General features: G+C 51.0%; 1 protein-coding gene across 1 annotated transcript; it reads right to left on the reverse strand.

Moving 5' to 3' along the window:
- Positions 1–6,609: 6,609 nt before the first annotated feature.
- CAVIN1 (caveolae associated protein 1) lies at positions 6,610–20,924 on the reverse strand. The gene is made up of 2 exons (XM_036095425.2): positions 20,289–20,924; positions 6,610–9,066 (listed from the first exon to the last, which is right to left on the reverse strand). Exons 1-2 carry the CDS (start codon positions 20,757–20,759, stop codon positions 8,365–8,367), a joined length of 1,173 nt encoding a protein of 390 aa, XP_035951318.1. The 5' UTR covers positions 20,760–20,924; the 3' UTR covers positions 6,610–8,364.
- Between the last annotated feature and the right edge of the window lie 504 nt (positions 20,925–21,428).

Genomic DNA, 21,428 nt, shown 5'->3' on the forward strand with positions numbered 1-21,428 from the left:
TTGCACAGGCCAGTCTTTTTCCTTCTCCAAATTTGGCACATGCTAGTTCCTTCTCACCCTACTGGTCTCACCTGCTCAGATAGGCAGGTGTAACTGTGTTGTGTAACTACCCCCACCGACAGTTGCTCCCAGCATGTTAATCACTATCTTTATGTGCTGTTTCCTGTGAACTCTTATCATTCTCATTTTATTTATCTGTATAAAGTTTCTTATCTGTCAGTTCCAGGAAAATGAATCTTACCTGTTTGCTGCTCCCTTGTCTCCCCAGTGCTGGGCATATTGTAGGTGCTCATTAAATGCTTAGTGAATGAGTGGAAGTGCTCTTGGTCTCATACTTCCCCTCTCTGAGTTATCAATTCTCCTCTCCTTCCTGACCTTCTCTACTTATTCTTCTCTTCTGTCTCTGAAGATATTCCTTCTTTCCTATCTTGACCCTCAAGTTACCCCCCTCCCATCAGTCCCCCATGTCCTTACCCCCACTTGTTCTACCAAGGTAGCTTCTGTCCTTTTTCTCCATAGGACAGTGCTCTTGAAGGCCATCAGGGATCTCCTCCTCATCAAAGCTAATGTCTTCTTCCCGTCATTTTATTTAACGTTGCTGTAGAATGTGGTACTATCAATCATCTCCCCTCTTGTCTCTTAGACATTCTTTCTTCCCTTGACCATTGCAGCGGTCAATAGAAGCCATTGCATTAACTACAAAGCTGATGGAGCTGAAGTGAGACACATAGGGTTTGAATCCTGGCTTTGACACAGAATGAACTGCACAGCCCTGGCCAAGTTCCTTACCCTCTCTGAGCCTCAGCACCCACATCTTTGAATGGAGTACATAATTCTGACTTTGATTAGTTTACTTTAAAATGTCTTTGATCAGGGCGCCTGGGTGGCTCAGTTGGTTAAGCGACTGCCTTCAGCTCAGGTCATGATCCTGGAGTCCCTGGATCGAGTCCCGCATCGGGCTCCCTGCTCGGCAGGGAGTCTGCTTCTCCCTCTGACCCTCCCCCCTCTCATGTGCTTGCTCTCTCTCATTCTCTCTCTCTCAAATAAATAAATTAAAAAAAAAAAATCTTTAAAAAAAAAAATGTCTTTGATCAGAAGATAATCTCAAGTTAACTGTGAAGCATGGCTGATAAAAGCCAGATCCTGGCAGGGTCCACAGCTCGGCCACCACACCTATGCAGCAATGTGACCCTGGGCCAGTTGCGTGACGTCTCTGAGCCTCAGTTTCCTCCTCAATGAAACAGGAACTATGAGAGCACCTCCCTCATAGGTTGTTGTGAAGATTAGACAAGATAACCTGCCAAGCATTCAATGCAGCATCTGGCTCACGACAACCCCTCAATAGATGTTAGCTATCATTATCTTATGCAATTTTTTTTTAAATCGCAAAATCGGGGAGACTTGTTGGAAGGAAACCGAGATTTCTCCCAAATTCCAATAAAGAGTTGAACAACCACACCTTGGGAAGGGCAATTTCAGGAACCTCACCAGAGGGAGTCTTTGTAGAACATCTCATTTGAGCTGTGCCCATCCTTTGTTATGACTCGAAGCTGTTGCTGAAAATGTTCAGGCTCTGTGGCTGTGAGCTCAAAATTCTGAATTGCAGGCAGAGAGGATTTCATTGGCCCAGAAAGGACCAGATCTCCATCCTTGACAAGGCAGCTGTGGACAGGGGCAGGGGTCATGGTCACCCAGCGGAGACACAGCCCTGAAGGGAAAGGGCAGGGGCTTTTCTGAGCAGAGAGACATCCAATACTGATCAGAATTACCTGAGATAATGTTTATGAAAGTACCCTGCATCCAGCAGGATGTCCTTCCCCCTCTCTGACCATCCATGACCCACTTTGCTGCTCCCCTCCTCCAATCCCCACAACGTCCTAAAGGTGGGCACTCCTGCCTTTAATTCTAAATTCCATCTTCTTCTCCCCCTTATTCTCTCCCTTGGCAAACTCATCTATTCCTAGCACTTCAAGGACCACCTCTCTTCTGACAACTCTTTCATGCTGAGTCTTATTAGGTGCAGATAAATTACTTTCTCTCCTGGGTCCGCAGCAACTTCCTCTGTAAAATGACTCCTTCGGTTGCCTCATCTATAAAATAAAACCCTTTTTAGTTCCAACATTCCATAGTTCTATTAACTGTTCCTCGATCATGCCTTCAGCTTTTCTGCCTCTGCCTTTCTGCACACTGTTCCCCCCCGCTTTTTTTTAACGATTTTATTTATTTGACAGAGAGAACACAAGCAGAGGGAGAGAGGGAGAAGCAGGCTCCCTGCTGAGCAAGGAGCCCGATGTGGGACTCAATCCCAGGACCCTGGGATCATGACCCGGGCCAAAGGCAGCCGCTTAACTGAGTGAGCCACCCAGGCGTCCCCTGAACACTGTTCCCTTTGCCTGGAGAACTTTCCCTGTCCCACAGCACTGCTTTCCTTCAATTACCTTTATTGAGTACCTACCATGTTAATAGATACCTCTTGGGTCCTGCCTGGCTCTCAACAAATCCTTCTTTCCTGGGAATTGCTCTTCTCCCCACTCTGCAATCATACACTGGAATAGGTCCTTTCAGCCACATCTGTATTACATGATCCTGTCCTCCTGGCCATAGGTTATTAAATCCAGGGTGAACACTGATGTTAACTGCCTTAATCAGATTCTCTGTACCAGGAATCTGGAATTGGAAACTGAGAGGCACAGAGCCTGGGAGCCCTTAGAGCTGAGTTCCATTAATGTCAGCATGTTAGAGAGGGCTATCCATCAACTCCCTCTCAGAAGTCCCTGGAGATCCCCTGGTTCCTTTCTTCCTGCCTTAGCTGTTCAGTGATTCCTTGGAGTCTGTGGGATATCTTGGCAGCCTTCCAATGTAAGTTCCTTTTTCCCTTTATGGCCAACATCTTTTTCTTATATTTCCAACTAAATAAGCATTAACCACTGCAATATTTGAGACACCATCAGGCTCTGGTGACACAAAAAGCATGTAAAATGCTATCTCAGCCCTCCAGCAACATCTATTTGAAATCCTACCCAGGTTTAGGAGTGCATCTTAGAAGCCCCCTTCCTCCTATAAATGTCCCCGTATTCCCCAAGCAGGATTAATCCCTCTCCAGTGTACTGCCTTTGCATTTCGCTTTACCTCCCTTACAGTCAACTCTTTCAGCTCCTTTGTACATCTGCTTTTCCCACTAATTGCAAACCCTTTCCAAATCAAGAGCTAGATATGTTGTCTTTTTAGTCTCTTGGCTTCCAGCACAGTATCACAAACAGATCATTGGGAAAGAACATCTGTTGTTTTGTCTGCTCATCATCCTCTCCTCTTTCTGTTGACAACTCAATTTTCGTTCAGGAAATCAGCCTTCCTTCACTCTCTATTCTATGGTTCTAGAAGTGGTACATATCCTAGATGTGGTCAGAGGCACAGTGATTCAGATTCATGACCGGTCAAGGCCAATGGACATCATATCTGTGATTCTCGCTGGAAGGATTTGGAAAGAAACCCTCTTAACTGGGGTTGTTTAGCTGTTAAACCATAAGCCTATAGTTATTGATGGTCATCTTTGCCAATGCATGGGGGAAAATCTGATTATTAATCAAACAAACACAATGGAAAAGAGAAAATAGAAGGAGAGATAAACTCCCAATAATATTACAACAGAATTTGCATCCAGACACCCTTGGACCTATTACCAGGAACTTTTTTGATTACAGAAATTCCCTCTGTATTTGTTTTCAGCTTCTTTTTTCTTTATTCAATTTTTTAAGATTTATTTATTTATTTTAGAGAGAGAGAGAGAGGAGAGAGAGCACGCATGCACACAAGTGAGGGGAGGGGCAGAAGGAGAGAATCTCAAGCAGACTCCCCACTGAGTGTGCCACAGCACTCAATCCCATCACCAATGAGATCATGACCTGAGCCAAAATCACGAGTTGGATGTTTAACCAACTGAGCCATCCAGGCGCCCCTATTTTTTATTTATTTTTTTATTTTTTAAATTTTTTATTGTTATGTTAATCCCCATACATTACATCATTAGTTTTAGATATAGTGTTCCATGATTCATTGTTTGTGCATAACACCCAGTGCTCCATGCAGAACGTGCCCTCCTCAATACCCATCACCAGGCTAACCCATCCTCCCACCCCCCTCCCCTCTAGAACCCTCAGTTTGTTTTTCAGAGTCCATCGTCTCTCATGGTTCTTCTCCCCCTCCGATTTCCCCCCCTTCCTTCTTCCCCTCCTGCTACATTCTTCTTCTTCTTTTTTTCTTTCTTAACATATATTGCATTATTTGTCCTATTTTTTATTTTATTTATTTATTTATTTATTTATTTATTTATTTATTTATTTATTTATTTTTAAGTAATCTCTATAACCAATGGGGGGCTTGAACTCACGACCCTGAGATCAAGCTGTGCTCTACCGACTGAGCCAGCCCAGGCACCCTGATTATCGTTTTGTTTTGTTTCTGATGAAACCAGTTTGAGGTGAGTTTATGACCCAATAGAGTCTTGTCATTCACTCATTCATTCATTCATTCATTCAACAAGTGTTTATTGACATAAAGTTCTATGGGAGCCCTGAGAAGGGAATGGATAGTATGACTGGGGTGAAGCTGGGGTAAAGATTGGTTTAAGAGGGGAGGTGGAGAGGGGAGGCCATTCCATAGAGAGAGAGCAGCCTGAGCAAAGGTCCACAGGCTTGAAAACGTGTGGTCCATTTCTGGCCAGCAAACTCTGCAAAGAGCATGTTAAAGAACAGGTAAGAACTGGGGTGGGACCAGACTCTTAAGGGATCTTGTCGGCCATGTCACTAAGTTTAACCCTTTGGTCAAAGGAAGGCATTTAAACTGTAAAGTATGTTTTCTTTAAAAAATATCTGTATCACTAGATCTTCTATCTCTATCTGGCAATAATGTGGGGAATGGATTGGAAAGAGAATCTAAAGTCCGTTCAAATACTCGGGGTGGGAGCAGATGAGGGTCTGGACCAGTCTGAGACTGGCTGCGGCTTCTGACCCCAATAGAAAGTTACCTCTTAGAGCTTTGGAGGTACCACTTAGAGACCTGATAAACTCAATCTGAGGCTGTAGGGGAACTTCCTTAGATCCCAGGTCACATTTGATGGGATCCTTTGAGAAGATAATACCCCTAGTTTATTGTCATGGAAATAATGTTAATGATGGGTGGGCAAGTTCAGGACTAGTTTGTGGAAAAGATGCTTTGTAGCTGTGGGACCTTGGAATGCCATCAAATCCTATTGGTAGGCAGCTGACTATCTCATCAGAACCTGAGCTCTCCTCTCCTCAGCAGCAAGGGAAGAGGAAAAGGAGTAATTTCTGATTCTGGGGAAGCTGTGGCCCCACACTTAGATGTAAAGAAGGAATGCCATGGAGCAGGGACCAGCAGAAATGTGGCTGTTCAGACAATTAGGACTGTTCTTAACAAAGTGGTGCCCAGAATAAAACTGGGTAGGGAAGGCACAGCAAAGTCATTGTGCTGGTATTGAAAATGTGGTGGACCAGTGAGGGGCATGGCTTGTAGAAGGAAAGGGGTGTGTGTATGTCAGGTGTCTTTTGTGGATAAGAGAAGTAAATGATGGCCTGGTGTCCCAGGACTTTTCCTGGTTTCCGTTGGCCTTGTTACTCCACAGTTGGGGTCCTGACATCATTCCCTGCTTCTCACAGCTGTACATCCGGATCCCAGAGGAAGAAGGATCCTCTCTTGGCAGGAGGGAAGTTTCCTGGCTCCCAGGCTCTGAATTTTCAGCATCAGTTTTCATTTCTTTTGGTGGGAAACCAACCCATTTTGGGAGATTTAGAACTCCAGACTGCTGTGCTTGTTGCTGGTGGCAGGGGCAAGGGAGTTGAAGGGGAATGCATGGCTCATGAGGAAGGACTCAGCTTGTTTGAGTCATGGCAGAAGGCTGGCATGGAGCCCCAGAAATGACACTATTTTCATTAGGGTGATTCTAATATCCAGGCAGAACCCACATGATGACTTGAGTACATTGCTCTAGGAAATCCATAGCTTGTGGACGGTCGGGCAGGCTGCTTGCTCATTGGGAAGAGAAGCTGCACAGACAACGAAATATATGCCCATACCAGGATTGTGGGGAAAATTAACCATGCTGCGTGGCTATGACTGGCACATATGACATGCACCAGAATCCTTTATGACATTTAGCTCTCTGAGTCGGGGTCTCTGACTTTTCCCCTCCCCAGGCTGCCTCCTCTGGGCCTGATTCTGATTCAGAAGTGCAGATTTGGAGGAAGCTCAAACTGAGTAAACAGTGTGTCTGGAGGGCTAATGCCCTGACAGCAGGGAAGTGGATCTAGACAGTAGAGGGTTATAGATTCTTAACAGTTAGACTGTGGAGCCAGGCTGCCTGGCTCAGAATCCCAGCTCTGCCAGTTACTGAGTACTTGACTTTAGACAAGTCACTCTGTGTTTCTTCACCTCTAAAATAGGGGTGATAATAACACCCCACTCCCACTCCTCACCCCGGCACATGAGGCAGGTTTAAACCAAAGTCTTCTCCCTCTTTCCCACCCTGGTTCTCTCCTGCCCTCTGTAACTCAGCCTATGTAACTGCCTTTGGAGAACATAATCCAGCACATATTCTTTTAGAAAAGCAGGTTTATTGGTCGGGCTGCTCACCAGGACACAGCAACATGACAGGCTCCCAGGAGCGCACAGGAAACTGTATCTGCCCACAACTCAGGCCCCTTCAGCCCATCAGCACCAAGGGACCTTGTCCCACAATCCCCATCCTCCCTCAGCTGAAGTGTCTCCAACCATTCAGAAGAGAGAAGGAACCAAGAAAAGGAGGGGGGAGAAGCAAAGCTTTGTATTATAAAAAAATGTTCGTGTCCCCAGGCTCCCTCCCTCCACCCCTTAAAACAATTAGCTGCAACTCTAAAAAGCAAAGCAGGGAAGATATGGCAGAGGAGGTGGGGGAGGAGGAGGAGGCCTTCAGTCCTCCTCTTTGGGCTGTGCTTGAAGGGGAAGGGAGTTGTCTTTGCTTCTGACAAGCCGCCTTTACTGGAGAGGAACAGGGGGGACTGAAGTGTCCTGAGGAGAACCTGTCAGTGGACAGCAGGACTGGAAGTAGCATCCCCGTCATCCCCAACGATTCAGGAGAGGAACCCACAAGGGCAAGGAGGTCTTGGCAAGTTTTGCAGCTTTATGATACTAGCTCTAGGAAAGGATCTTGAGAAGAAACTACCAGGAGTGAGCCAAGGCCGGGTTGCTCCATATACTCTCGCCATCTCTCCTCCAGCACTCAGCATGGTGGCCTGGCCATTAGCACCTTGCTGTCTTTCCAGTTGGCCTCCCTCCTACCTCCCAGCCCTCTGCAGTCTGGTGCTGCCCCCTTCTGGAACCCTCATTTTCTGGACTTAAGAAATGGGCTGCCACAAGGGGCACCATTCAGATCTCAGTTAAGGGGTAGGGCGAGGCTTACCTTTCTCTTCTCTTTGGATCATCGCTTTCTCACTGTCCTCCCTCCTTATTCTGAAAATTGTCCTGCTGTCCTCTGAGGACCCCACTAAGACGGGATTCTTGTCCTGTGTTTCTCATGCTGCTGAGAATTCTCCTTTCACTCATTTCCACTTTCTACTACTTCCCATTCTCCTTCCCAAAGCCATAGCCATTTGCTGCTGTTGCAGATGCATAAACATGTTAAGTGTTCCCTACACCACCTGCTCCTTCCCCAGGGCTCTGCTTGGCTACAGCCTTCCTTGTTGAGACCATTTACAGATACAACCCGTGCTAGACTCTCATTCCAGGGTCACGGCTCACTCTGCCCTCTTCCCCCAACTGCCCCAGTTCTCCCAAAAGTTGCTTTCAAGTCCTTCCAGTATGGGGCCTCACGTGTGGGCAAGGGTCCCCTTCAGGATTCCCTCTTTCCTTTTATGGTAATTTTGGCTTTGAAGCCTCCAGGGATCAGGATGAGAAAGAAGAGCTCAGTGAACAGGAATAACAGCAGCTGGGTACGAGTGTGAGGTGGAGGTTGGGGGGAAGGCAGCCTACCCCAAAGTGGGGTGGGGCAACCATGGAAATGACAGCAATTTCCTTTAAGATCCCTGACTTGGACGACCAGGATACGGATCACTCCCCCTCTCCATTCCCACCCAGACTATGCCCAAATTGGGGCTATCCATGGTGGAGGCTGCCTCCCCCTCCCATTTTAACAGCTGTAAGACTTGGAGGGGTGCTCCTTGAGGGGCGGTGTTGTCAATTTAGAAACATCTCAGCCTGCGTGGGGCCGAGAGAGAATGCGAAAGAGAAAGTTCCAGAGGGAAGGGCATGGGGAGGGGGCAGGGAGAGGCGGGGCAGGGTGGCGCGGCCTCCCGGGCAGAGCCCCGCATCCGCTCAGTCGCTGTCGCTCTTGTCCACCAGCACGGCGTCCGACTCCTCAGTGATCTCCAGCAGCGTGTGCACGTCGGGGCTGCTCCCGCGCAGCAGGTCGGCCGCCTCGCCGCGCTCCGCGCCGCCCTCGTCGTCGTCGGCGCCCACCTCCACCATCTCGGTGGCCTTCAGCACCTCCACCTCGCCCTCGCGGATCTTCTTGACGTGGAAGGTGAAAGGCGGCACCTTGTAGACCGCCGTCTTGGAGCGCGCGTAGACCACGTGGTCGGGCGTGAAGGACTTGCGCAGCTTGTCTCGCGAGGTCTTGAGCTTCTCGCGCCGCTCGGCGGGGACGAGGCGCGTGCCCAGCTTGTTCATGCGCTTCTCGAGCGTGTGCCGCGTCTTCTCCAGGTTCTCTTTGGTCTTGAGGCGGGTCTTCTCCAGGTTTTCGCGGGTGCGCACCTTGGTCTTCTCCATCTTCTCCTTGGAGAAGGCCTTCTTGAAGTCGTCCACGCGCCGCAGGCCGCTGCGCTTGATGCGCTCGGCGCGCGACTCCTCGATGACCTCCTCCACCTCCACCGCCTCGTCGGACGACAGCTCGAGCGCGGCCGCGTCCTCCTCCGGCCGCTCGCCCTCGCCCAGCTCGTCGCCCTCCTTCTCGGGCAGCGCCTCCGCCTCTTTCAGCGACTTGCCGATGCTCACTTTGGCCGGCAGTTTCACTTCGTCCTAAAGGGAGAGCAGAGCGCAGAGGTGAGGGGCAGAGCGGAGGGCTGGGCGGGGACACTGGGCGAACCCGCGGCAGGATGGTGGTGATTCTGGGGAGTGCGTGGTAGCCGTGACATCCGCCCGACTCCTTCGTCGGTGTGTCCCCAGAGCCTTGGCACTGAGCTGGGCACCGCGTGGGAGCCCAATAAATATGTGTTGAATGAATGGTAACTATACAAACAGGGCGAGGAGGGAGCCGAGCTTCCGGTGGAAGACTGGCCTGTAGAGTCATTGCGCTTGGGCTAAATATCTCTGCAGACCCCAAACCTGTCATATATCTACATCCATATATCTTACATTAAACTACTCCTTACCCCTTGCGTCGCAGGGAACACAGTTTAACTTTGGAAATGGGCAGAGCGCCCTCTGGTGCACTAAATCACACGCTGCTCTAGTCAGGCCAAAATGCAAAGGAGTTTGGGAAGCCATTGAAGGGTGGGGGTAGGGGAGTGAGCTCACAGCTAGTGTCAGGCGACCCCCAGGTAGGGTAGCTTGAAGGCAAGATAAAGGGAGTGCGTTTTCCAGACTTCTAATCATTTCAGAACCAGTTTTAGGGAAGGAGAGCTGTGCTGAGCCCATGCTCCCCACCCTTGACCTCCTCATACTGATTTGTTCCAGCAGTGGTCATTCCCCCCCACGTAGAAACTGAGAGAGGAAAGAGGAAGAAGCTGGCTGGCAGCCAAGAGTATGTTTTCTCCCCAACATGGACATTTATTCTGGGTCTGACTTCCCAGCCTTGGAATGGAAGGGAGGGATTACTTTTTCCATTGTTTTTTTTTTTTTTTTTTTTTTTTACCCAGACCGGAGCTTAAGGGGCCAGGAATCGGGTAGTGGTCCCAGATTCCCTGAGATCTGGAGCTCTGAGCCAGTTCTTCCCTCTTCCCCTGGGAGTACCTAGCACCAGCACTCTTTTCCATTCTGGGAAGATTTTCCAAGATCCTGACTCTGGGCCAACATTTCAGAATCTCAGGATCACCCCCCACAAGAAGGTAGGGGAGGCTGAGCACAGAAAGGGAAAGGGGGCACATCCAAGAACATAAACATAAACCCAGATCTCTGGTCCAGACTCTCTTTAGGGACTTCAGATGAAGGAATGAGCGATAGTAGTTTTTCAAAGGGTTTTCTGAAGATTGTTTCCCAGAATTGTAAAAAAAAAGTCCCATCTGAGAAAAATGAGGCAACATGAGTTGACCCCTCTCATAAACACACACACACACATTGTCCACTTGGTATCTCAGCACCACCTGCTACAGAAATTCCTCCCCCAGCCCCCAATCTCTTTCCTCTTCTCTCCCATCCACATCCCCCCAGAGTTTCCTGGTTTATACTGAAAACTAGGAACACCCCCTCCCAACTTCCTTCCCTCCCTGTCAATAGCATTAGCAAGGACAAAGACAGAATGCTGGCTCCACCTCTTCTCCCAAACTGGGCACCAGCACTGCTGGGCATCAAGCCACCTCAAGCTCTCATTATTCAACTACACCTCCCAGCAGGCAAGGTGATCTGGGCTCAGGGCATGCTGGGACTTGTAGTCTCCACCTGCCATAGCTGGCTTAGTACTGTCATTCTTTTTCTTTTTTTAAGATTTTATTTATTTTACAGAGAGAGACACAGCGAGAGAGGGAACACAAGCAGGGGGAGAGGGAGAGGCAGGCCTCCCGTGGAGCAGGGAGCCTGATGTGGGGCTCGATCCCAGGACCCTGGGACCATGACCTGAGCCGAAGGCAGACGCTTAACGACTGAGCCACCCAGGGGCCCCTAGTACTGTCATTCTGTCCATCCCTCTGCCTCTTACCACTCACAGAGGAGTTGAAGGGGTTGTTTTCTTTGTTCTGAGTGTAAGAGGGTCCCAACCTCTCTTAACATTCCTTCTTATTTTCAGTTGTACCCTTTGGGTTTCCTTTTTACAGTCACTTCTTTCTGCCTGCTACTCAAGTCCTCTCTTTTACACAGCATTTTAGGACTCTTCATGATTTAAACTCTTTGCTGCTTCTTCATCCCTCTCCGCCCAGAATTTACCTGCAGCCCCAGTATCAAAAAAATTTCAGCTCTGATCTCCTTCACAGCCTCTCTGACTATAACCCCACATGTGCTCCACCAAAGGGTAGTGGAGAACCCCTCCTTTCACTAAACTTAGACAATGTGGATGGGCTAGGGAAGGATTAGGGTGATGGGCGGGGAATAGTCAGGAAACAGTCCCAGCTGCTGGAAAACAAATCAACATTGTCTCCCTGCCCCACCCCCAGCAACCCTGATACCCCCCTTCCACCCCCAGCCCTGCCCCACCCCACCCCCTAAAGGCTGAGCTGACTCGTTTTCCTGGCCTCTGGCTTCCTAGATTAAAGGTGTTTGCCAGCTGAGCTTGGAAGTGAACAGGGCTAGGGACAGAGTTGCAGACCTCTTGTAGCCAATCCCATCTTCCTAATTCCTGATGAAAGTTCTCAAATACAACGTCAGGGAACAATCCCAGTGAAGGGAGGTTTATTCCTGGATTTGGAGGTGTCTCTCCCAGTCCAGAAAGGTATATGGAACTATATTAACCCCATTCATTGTAGGTTTCCGCCAGAGTGATGATGGCTTACACCAGAGGAGCTGCCTTGGTGGAAGGTCAGGGGATGGGGGAAGAAATAACTTCACCTAAGTCCCTGGACAATGTCCAGTAGACTGGCTCTGCAGAGGGTATACCACTATGATTTTAGCTTTTTTCCTCCATTAATGGATTTTCTCTTTTCTCCCCCTTTCCAAGCCAGGTTTCCCCCATGACTCATAGGCTTGGAGCGCTGTCTTGGGCCCACCCCATTCACCCTGTTGCTACAACAACCACCAACACAATTCCAAAGCACCTCCCCCCACCCTGGGCACAAAGGCCAAGCACCCTTGTCCCACCCCTACTGCCCTGGCAGAGCTCCTACACCAAAGGAGGGGCCTCAGGGGGTGGCAAGGAGGGAGGGCTCTGCTTGTTCTGTTTTCACGTTTTTATTAAACAAAACCACCACTCCCAACAGGCTTGGTTTCCAGAGTTACCTTTAATGACCAGGTCTGAGCAAAAGCATGCACAGCTTCCCCTGCCCCCCCACCAAGCACACACAGTTCTCCAACCCAGGAAGGCACCAGTCCAAGATGAGTTTCAGGAGCCCCAGGAAGGCTTCCCGCCCCTTCCACTCCACTGCCCAACCCTGCTGTATAAACTGAAGATCCTCTGGTCTAGGAAGAAGATTTTATTTTAATTTTTTTTTAAAGCTTTTATTTATTTATTTGACAGAGAGATTAGAGAGAGAGCACAGATAGGCAGAGTGGCAGGCAGAGGGAGAAGCTGGCTCTCCACTGAGCAGAGAGCCCGATGCGGGGCTTGATCCCAGGACCCTGGGATCATGACCTGAGTTGAAGGCAGACGCTTAACCGACTGAGCCACTCAAGTGCCCCTACGAAGAAGATTTTAATATGATTATAATTTAATCGAGCACCTACTATGTGCCTAGTCCTTGGCCAGGCACTTCACATTTGTCAGGGAGAAGGGAAAATGTCATATGACTCTAAGTAGGAGCCTTTCTTTCCTTTTTTTTTTTTTAAAGTAAGTTCTTTAACCAAGGTGGGGCTCAAACTCATGACCCCGAGATCAGGAGTCACATTGTCTACCGACTGAGCCAGCCAGGCACCCCAGGAGCCTCTCTTGACTTAGAGCTCTGTCCCCAACTACTACCTGAGAATAGCCAGAGAAGACTTTGGAGAGGGCATTCAGAGACCCAGGATCTGCTCAGAGAATATGTTAGAAAAGGGTGCTTGGGGAGAGGAGAAAAGAGGGAAAGTCATAAAAACTCAGGATCATTACTTTAGATTGCCGAGACGGGTGAGAGACAACGAAGGCAGAGGGTCCTTTCTGCTAGCGTAGGATTCTCAACCGGGTTAATGTTGCTCCCAAGAGGGTGGAAATTCTTGAGAGGAGAGGTGATTTTAGATACTGCAATAGTTTGTAGTGCTCAAAGAGTCCCAGTACATACACAGATAGACATAGTATATCTGTAGTATCAAAATTTCATGGAGGAGGGGAAAGTTAGGGGGAAAAAACATCTAAAAGGACTCCTTAGGGGGATGATTATGGAAAAAAAAGAAAAAAGTTGAGGAAACCTTTTTGTGCTATAGGGAAGCCAGAGGATCCAAGCCAGAGCCAGCTAAAATGTCCCCCCTTCTGGCCTCTCTGAGTTGGCAGCTTTTGGGTGCCCCGCCCAAGGCAGGATCTGGCAAACATAAGGGATCCCTTTGCAAAACATTTTCTAAAAAAAAATGGAAAAAATAAGTGTAAATGTTTTCTTCAGCTACAGGGAAGGGGTGGACAGGGCACAGAACAGACCCCAGGCCTGGGCCTCATGCGGGCCCTCTCCAAAGAAGCTTTGAGCCAAACTGGCCTGTCCCTGAGGAGGAGTCAGAAGGGGAACGGGAAGGAGACTCAGATGCCATGGCACAGTTTCATGCAGTTTCATGCAGGGCAGCACGGGGTGCAGCTCCAGTATGGTGTTTGGAGCGTCTACTATTAAGACAGAAACCGAGAGGTAGGGGAGGGCCCCGTCCCTTCACCTCCCACCCCATTACACACATCACATTTGCCTGAACTCTGCATAATGCCAGAGTGTTTTCATAATACCCACCACCCACCCAGGACTTGGAAGAGGCCTGCCATCCCGACACTGACCACCACTAAGCAGTGATAGCCCATGCCCACAGCCCTGCATCACCCAGGAGACCCTAAGTGCCCCCACCGGCCGTCGGCTTCTCTGGGGTGGGCAGAGGCACAGGCTCTGGGTAATAGGGCAGTGTCCTAGGCGTCTGGTCAAAAGGTGGGAGCTCAGGCACTGTCTCAGGCTTCAGATCAAAGGGCTCAGTCTCAGGCAGAAGGTCAAAAGGCACGATCTTGGGTGTGGCCAGGTCAGAGGGTGCTTTCAGCTTCTTCTTGGGCTAAGATGAGGAAAAGGGGTTTAAATGGGGCTTGAGATAGGTGCAGATGGGGTTGAGAGAAAGAGGCCTTAGTGGGCATGCAGAATTGGAGTTGGTGAGTAGGGGGAAGGGAGTACGGTATGTATCAGGCTGGAAAGGAACCATATTTTATATGCTTCATCAAGAGGGCCCTGCTGTTGAAAGTGGGACAAACCCAGGTCCAGGCCCATGTTTAATAAACAATTTAAACAGAGCCCCTCTCTTCTTCCCTCTAGAATCTTCCCCACTCCCATCCTTAGCCTCCTGCCTTCTATCCCTACCCAGCCAGTCATGGGATGATACTATTGAGGGCTGGAGGGAATAAGAGGTTTTCAGGGATGGAGAAGGAGCTCTCTAAGAGGTCAGTTATTGACTCTAGCTGGGAAGGCTCTGATGAGTGAAAAAGAAGGCGAGTAGGCGAACAACTCCACTGTCTTCAGAGTCCTATGCGGCTGATCCCGTTTCTCATTATTTCCCCGGGGCAGGGTGGGCACTGGGTGCCGCCCCGGATAAGGAGAGGGAGAGGCATGGAAGAGGGACATCCTGGCTGTTTCCCTTTGGCCATGTCCCCACCTCTTGCCCCCCTTGCCACCCCTCCCCCTCCCCACGCCTGGGATATCAGATACCAAGATGCACAGAGAAATCAGGAACAAAAACCAAGCTCTTTTTATGACAGGTGGGCCTGCATCCTGGAAGACCTAGCAGCAGCTCCCATTCTCCCTCCTGAGGGGCTGAGTTGCCGCTCTTGCTTTGGACCATCATGAGAAGTCAGGGAGAGGGACAGTTAGGGGCACTACCAGACTCCAGTGACAGCAGTAGTGGGTAAAAGCCTGCAGCCACAAAAACACAAGTAACAGGTGCCAGTCTGCCCTGTGGAGTACAAGGAGAAGGGGGGAGTGGCAGGGAGGCCGAGGAGAAAGCCACATGGTCCTCTCATAGCCAGATGCAGAGTCCATGCTAGGGGATACCCATACTGACCAGGGAGCTCTATGCCTTACCTTCTGTACCCCTCCTCTCCCACTGTCACTGGTCCACTGTCATTGGTCATTGCCTCTGCTTCAGTACTAGGAGGCTGAGCAGCTAATGGCCACCAACCTTAGCCACTCTTAGGAATGTTGATTATTACACCCGCATGTGTACACACACACGCACACACACAGCGGCCCGGGTGCCAGGATCGTGCAGCTATCACCCTGAGAGAATGAAGGAGCCAGAACTAACCCTCTGTTGGAATAACCTCCACACTGACTTCTGCTGCAGAGCCTGGGAATGGAAGGAGGAAGTGGGGAGCAGAGAATGTAGCAGAAGAAGGGGTGCACCTGGGTTCTGGCCCCAGCTTTGACCCCCCCACTGACTTGAGTGACAGCAGGCAAGTAACTTCCTCTCTCTGGGCCTCCACTTCCCCAGCTATAGAATGAAGGAGCTGAAGTTGATTATCTCTGAAGCATCTTCCAGCTCAAAAAATCTGTAATGGCAGAATAATGAAATATTCACAATGGTATGCTTCAATGAAATGGAATAAACCACTACTCATCTCTGAGGTTGGTTGCCTAGCAACAATATCCTCTCACTTCTCTCTATCAGTTGCTTACTCTGTGCCATTGCATCCCTTTTTGATTTTGACCTTTACAATAGTCAGACTTTATTAAAAAAAAAAAAAAAATCAGAGGGAGGACTATTATTTCCTTTGGTCTTAGGATTACCCCTAAAAATATCCTCCCTGCTTTGGATCCAGTGACCAGGAAAAACTCAGCTTTTTGGAGGAAGGATGTGGTAAGCACTCTTTCCATGGCCACTAGGCTTAGGGGATGAGAAGGACAAGAGCCCCACATTGGAATATTTTGGGGACAAAAGTTTGGAGCTCTGGAACAAGAGAGCCCTGATTTGCCTTGAGTCCAGGAAAGAGCTATATGGGTTAGGTTAGGATTTGGGGAGGAAAAGCCAGCAAGCCCTCATTCCAGCCTTGGTGCCCTCATTTTTATTTATTTTTTATTTTTATTTTTTATATGAAATAAATTTATTTATTTTACTTTTTATTGTTATGTTAATCACCATACATTACATCATTAGTTTTTGATGTAGTGTTCCATGATTCATTGTTTGTGCATAACACCCAGTGCTCCATGCAGAACGTGCCCTCTTTAATACCCATCATCAGGCTAATCCATCGTCCCACCCCCCTCCCCTCTAGAACCCTCAGTTTGTTTTTCAGAGTCCATTGTCTCTCATGGTTCGTCTCCCCCTCCGATTTCCCCCCCTTCATTCTTCCCCTCCTACTATCATCTTCTTCTTTTTTTTTTTTCTTAACATATATTGCATTATTTGTTTCAGAGGTACAGATCTGTGATTCAACAGTCTTGCACAATTCACAGCTCTCACCATAGCACATACCCTCCCCAATGTCTATCACCCAGCCACCCCATCCCTCCCACCCCACCGCCCACTCCAGCAACCCTCAGTTTGTTTCCTGAGATGAAGAATTCCTCATATCATTTTTTTATTATTTTTTTTAAAGATTTTATTTATTTATTTAAGACAGAATGAGAGAGAGAGAGAGAGCACATGAGAGGGGGGAGGGTCAGAGGGTGAAGCAGGCTCCCTGCCGAGCAGGGAGCCCGATGTGGGACTCGATCCAGGGACTCCAGGATCATGACCTGAGCCGAAGGCAGTCGCTTAACCAACTGAGCCACCCAGGCGCCCTCCTCATATCATTTTTAAAGCCTATGAGCCCTTAATCCCTTAAATGCTTCCTGGTCCTATCCTCAAGCACTTGGAGCAGGTCTGATGGGTCCTTGTGTAGATCACTGTCTCATCAAAACTGCTCCAGAAAATGTTTATTTCCATTTTAGCCCCTTTTCTGCATTCTAAAAGAACACTAATAATATCCAAATCGCTATCCGGGAGAATTGGATTTTTTTTTTCTTTTTAAGATTTTATTTATTGATTCAGAGAGCGAGCACAAGTAGGGAGAGAGGCAGGCAGAGGGAGAGGGAGAAGCAGGCTCTCCACTGAGCAGGGAGCCCGATGAAGGGCTTGATCCCAGCACCCCGGGATCACAATCCGAGCTGAAGGCAGCCGCTTAACCGACTGAGCCACCCAGGTGCCCATGGAAGATTTGGATCTTTAATGATCACTGCTCCTCCTGTTTGTACAGTGCCCATGATCTGCCTGATCTTCCCAGCAGTTCTCAGTCCACTGACCTTTCGCTACTAGTAGATTTCGTTCTTCTCCTTCACTAGCTGTTGCCTAGTTAGGTGTCACCTAATAGCATGGGTTGCCAAACTGCTAATTTTTGTTAGGGAGCTAGGGAAATGCCAGAGGACAATAATGACTCAGAAGTGGGTTAAAGGTTGGGCGCCTGGGTGGCTCAATTGGTTGAGCGACTGCCTTCGGCTCAGGTCATGATCCTGGAGTCCCAGGATCGAGTCCCACATCGGGCTCCCTGCTCAGCAGGGAGTCTGCTTCTCCCTCTGACCCTCCTCCCTCTCATGTGCTCTCTCTCTCTCTCTCATTCTCTCTCTCAAATAAATAAATAAAATCTTTAAAAAAAAAAAAAAAGAAGTGGGTTAAAGGTGAGAGCTCTGATATCTTGGGGTGGGAGGTGCTGAATTTCATGGGGGCGGGGGGGATCAAATGCAAACTTAACCTATGAAATTATTATGTCTAGCAGTTCCTTGAATATGGGGTGAGGCCACACAAGGGATTCCCTCCTTTATCTCCCCAGGAAAAAGGTATGGGGGGCCAGATGACCTGATCCCACAGCTGGGGCCTTCCACGCCTTTCATTCTCCCTTCCACCCTGCCCCCATTGCCACATCATCACCTCCCACATCTGTAGTGGGGAATATAACATCCTCTCCCCTGTTCCCACTCTGGAGAACTCACACTCTCCCAGGAGGCCTTTCTCCAGATCTCTCTCTCTCTGCCTGGCTACCCAAGCATCCTACCCCTCAGCCTGACTACCATAAATGCTGCCGCCCCCAAGCTTCCCTATTAGGCCTGCCCAGGCGCAGAGCTATTTTTACCTCATTCTCTTCCCAGGCCTACAGACCTCAGAGGAGCAGCCTCTGCTTTTCCTTTAGCAGCTGAGTACCCCACGCCCTCGCCCTTGCCTCCTACCTGGACATCTGCTCTGCAGCTCAGGGAAGTGCTGCTTCCCTGAGCCCCACCCCTGCCGCTGGGATCTTTTCCTTGCTGATCTCCTCTCCAGGTTGGAACCATGTGACTTGTTAGTTATTTGCCCTGTGGTTTAGCAGCTCAGGGTCCCCAGCTTGAGCCATTCTTTCCACTGCCACTTTCTGCCTCCCACTGGCCCTGGTTTAGTACAGATGCAGTCAAAGCCACCCTGTTAGTAGAGGCCCTCCCCCCCCCCCAAACACACGATGTAGAGGTGTGTGCCAGCTGCCGAGAGGCAGTAACAGAGCTCTCATTGGCCTCTGCATCGGAGTCTTTCTCCCTCAGTACTCGTCCTCCTCTCAGCATCTCCACCCTTGACATAGGTTTACCTTGAGGCTGAGAACCTTCCCACACTCTGCAGTCTGGGATATTCAGAGTGAGGAGGGCAGCATATTGAAGCTGTTCGTGGCAACCCTCTCATACACCAGGCTGTGGAGACCCTTGCGTGTTGTTCTTCCCCCAGTGATGCCCCCCGCCCCGTGCTAATCAGATTTCCCTAAAATCTCTCTCACACACACTCCTCCAAGGAGTTAGATTAAGTAGATTAAGTAGAAAATCTACCAGATTGTGCTCTATGGGCTGGTGGGGGAGCTTCTAGCGCTATGTGGGAGGAGTCCCTGGGCATTGGAGGGAGGGGGAGAGCACCGCTTCTGTCTCTGTCCCACCACCATCTCCTCAGATGGGTATGAGCTCACCCATCTCCCTGTGTCTGTTCCCAAACCCTTGTCCTAATCTGCATCTCTCTTAGCTCCTCCTAGAGAGACCCAGCCAAAGACCTCACTGAATCCCAGATGGTCACTCAGAACCCAGCTTGACCAGGGCCTGGTGCAGTCAGGGAAACCACAGCTCCCTGACAGGTTCTCTCACCTAGAGGGTGTGGGAAATATAGCCTTCCTTTTCTTTCCATTCCCTTCTGAGGGAGAGGAAGGGGCAAAGGGAGCATACACTAACCCCTTCGCCCCCATGACCTCACCTCCTTGGGGTGGGAACCTCAACTTCTGCAGGAAGCAGAGAGGAGAGGCTGGGCAGATTCCCACCCGATCAAAGATCACCAAGCCCTCAGCTCAGAGCCAATTCTAATGGGATTGGGGAGCGGGGAGCGAAGAGGACCAGCAGCACTGAGATTTCCAGGTTTATTTGCGGCTATGATACAAAAATGGCATTTTTATCCGGGTGGGCAAAACGGGGAGAGGTGCAAAGGAAGCCACAAGCGGCCTGGGCGGAGCCTGGCGCGCGCCAGCCTCCTCCCGCCTGTCCGCCGGCTGCTCCGCGGTCCCGCGGGCCGGGAGGGTGATTCTCCGCGCCTAGATCGCCGGACCGGCAGGGGCTGTCCATTCTGCCCCACCAACCCCTCTTGCACTCCTCACGTCGCGCCCCGCCCCCCATAACCCCGCCCCCGTGCCTACTTCCATCTGGCAGAGAGGGTTCGGGAGCGCTGCCTGCGTCCCCAAGGGCCTGAAAGTGCCCAGAGGCTCGGGGCAGATCGCAGCGCGGGGACGCGGGGGCAGCCGAGGCCCATGCGGGTCCGGGGGCGTGTGCTGGCGGTCGCGTCCCTCGCCTGGCGCAGCCCCCGCCGGTGCGTGCCTGAGCCCTGAATCACCCGCTATATCGGGCGGGCAGTGCCGGAGGCCCCAAACCCGGGCCGCGCCGCCAGTGTCCGCTTACAGCGGGCCCACCGGCCGCCAGGGACCCCTGGCTTTCCCCAAAACCTCCGCCAAGTAGGGAGACTTCACAGAGCCAAGTTGGGAACGGTCTGCCTGGGGGGGAGCGTCCTCGAGTCCTGCCCCCTAACTTTTTTGCGAGTTTGTCACCAGAGGGAGGAGGCTCGGTGAGAAGGCGTGGGGTGCAGAGTGCGCCCCTCCGCGCGCTCCAGGAATCCGCCGCCCACCCCACCCCGCCCCACTCCAGCGGCGCTCGCCGGAAGGAGGGTGGGTCCCCCGAGCCACGCCAGGCTGGCGGGAGCGCCGCACCGCGGGCAGGTCCCCCCCACCCCAAGCCCCGGAGACAGCGGGCCGGGCGCGGTCCACCCCGCCAGCTCACCTGGTAGATCATGACTTTAAAGTTGCGGCGCCTCAGCAGCTCGGCCTCGTTGACCTCCAGCTTCTTGATCTGGCCGGCCTGGCGCTCCAGGCTGCCGCGCACGGTCTTCACGTTGACGCTGACCTTGCGCACCTTCTCCAGCAACTTGCTCACGGTGTTGCTGGTGGTGGCGTGTGCCTTGCCCAGCTTGCTCAGCTCGCCCTGGATGCTCTGCACGGCACCCTCCATCTCCGCCTGCCGTTCCTCCAGCTGGGCTTGGGTCAGCTGGATCTGGTCGACGGCGCCGATGATTTTGTCCAGAAGGCTTAGCACCAGCACGCCGTTTACCTGGTCCGACTTGATCAGCTCCTCAGAGCCGGCCCCTGACGGCTCCTCCGCCGCTGGCGCCCCCATGGGGGAGGACCCCGAGTCCCCAACATCGGGGTACTCGGGAAGCGGCTGCTCGATGATATGGAGCTGGGTGTCCTCCATGGCTAGCCGGAGCCGTGCGGGGCCGGCCGGGTGGAGCTGGAGCTGAAGCCCAGGAGAGGAGGAAAAGCGGGAGGGGTGGGGGGGGAAGCGAGAAAGAGCAGAGAGCCGAGGAAACTCGAGCCACGTCCGTGCGCACCGGGACGGTGGCCAGAACTGTGGGGCGGGGAATCGGTGAGCTCCACGGCTCCCGGGTCAAACCCCGGAGTCTCATCGCCCATTGGCTGGCCCCACCCCAGAAAGGGAGGGACCGGGGCAGAAGGGGAGACCGATGGTGGGGAAGGGGGGCAACCGAGGGGGACCCAAGAGCCGAGCGCCCCACCCTTCCCAGGATAGTTGGAATAGTTGGAGCGGGAGACTAGGGCCTCGGCTGCCAGCGGAGGCCGCGCAATGGGACTGGGGCGGAGGAATGTGAGCCGTGAGCCGGGGAAGGGAAACAGGTCCTAGAGTGGGGCTCTCCTTTTCCCTCCCGCTTTTTTTGCTCACCCACAAACGTACCTAAGCATTTGAAATTTTAGAGCGGGGAGTCAAGTAGAACATGAGACCCTAAAATCGTATGCAAAATACTGTATTTGCCTGTGCCCAGTTTTTGAGAGGGAAAAAAAATCCATGGCTTCCACAGTCTTTTTAAAGGGGCCTCTACCTCCCCCAAAGCCAAGTTACTAACCACTG

Source organism: Halichoerus grypus, chromosome 2 (assembly GCF_964656455.1).
Source record: "Halichoerus grypus chromosome 2, mHalGry1.hap1.1, whole genome shotgun sequence".
NCBI classification, from domain to species: domain Eukaryota; kingdom Metazoa; phylum Chordata; class Mammalia; order Carnivora; family Phocidae; genus Halichoerus; species Halichoerus grypus.

Coding starts and splice junctions, on each gene's coding strand:
- CAVIN1 (XM_036095425.2), bottom strand. CDS start 20,759: ATGGAGGACACCCAGCTCCATATCATCGAGCAGCCGCTTCCCGAGTAC. Junction 9,067..20,288: donor TTAAAGTCATGATCTACCAG/GTGAGCTGGCGG, acceptor CTCTCCCTTTAG/GACGAAGTGAAACTGCCGGC.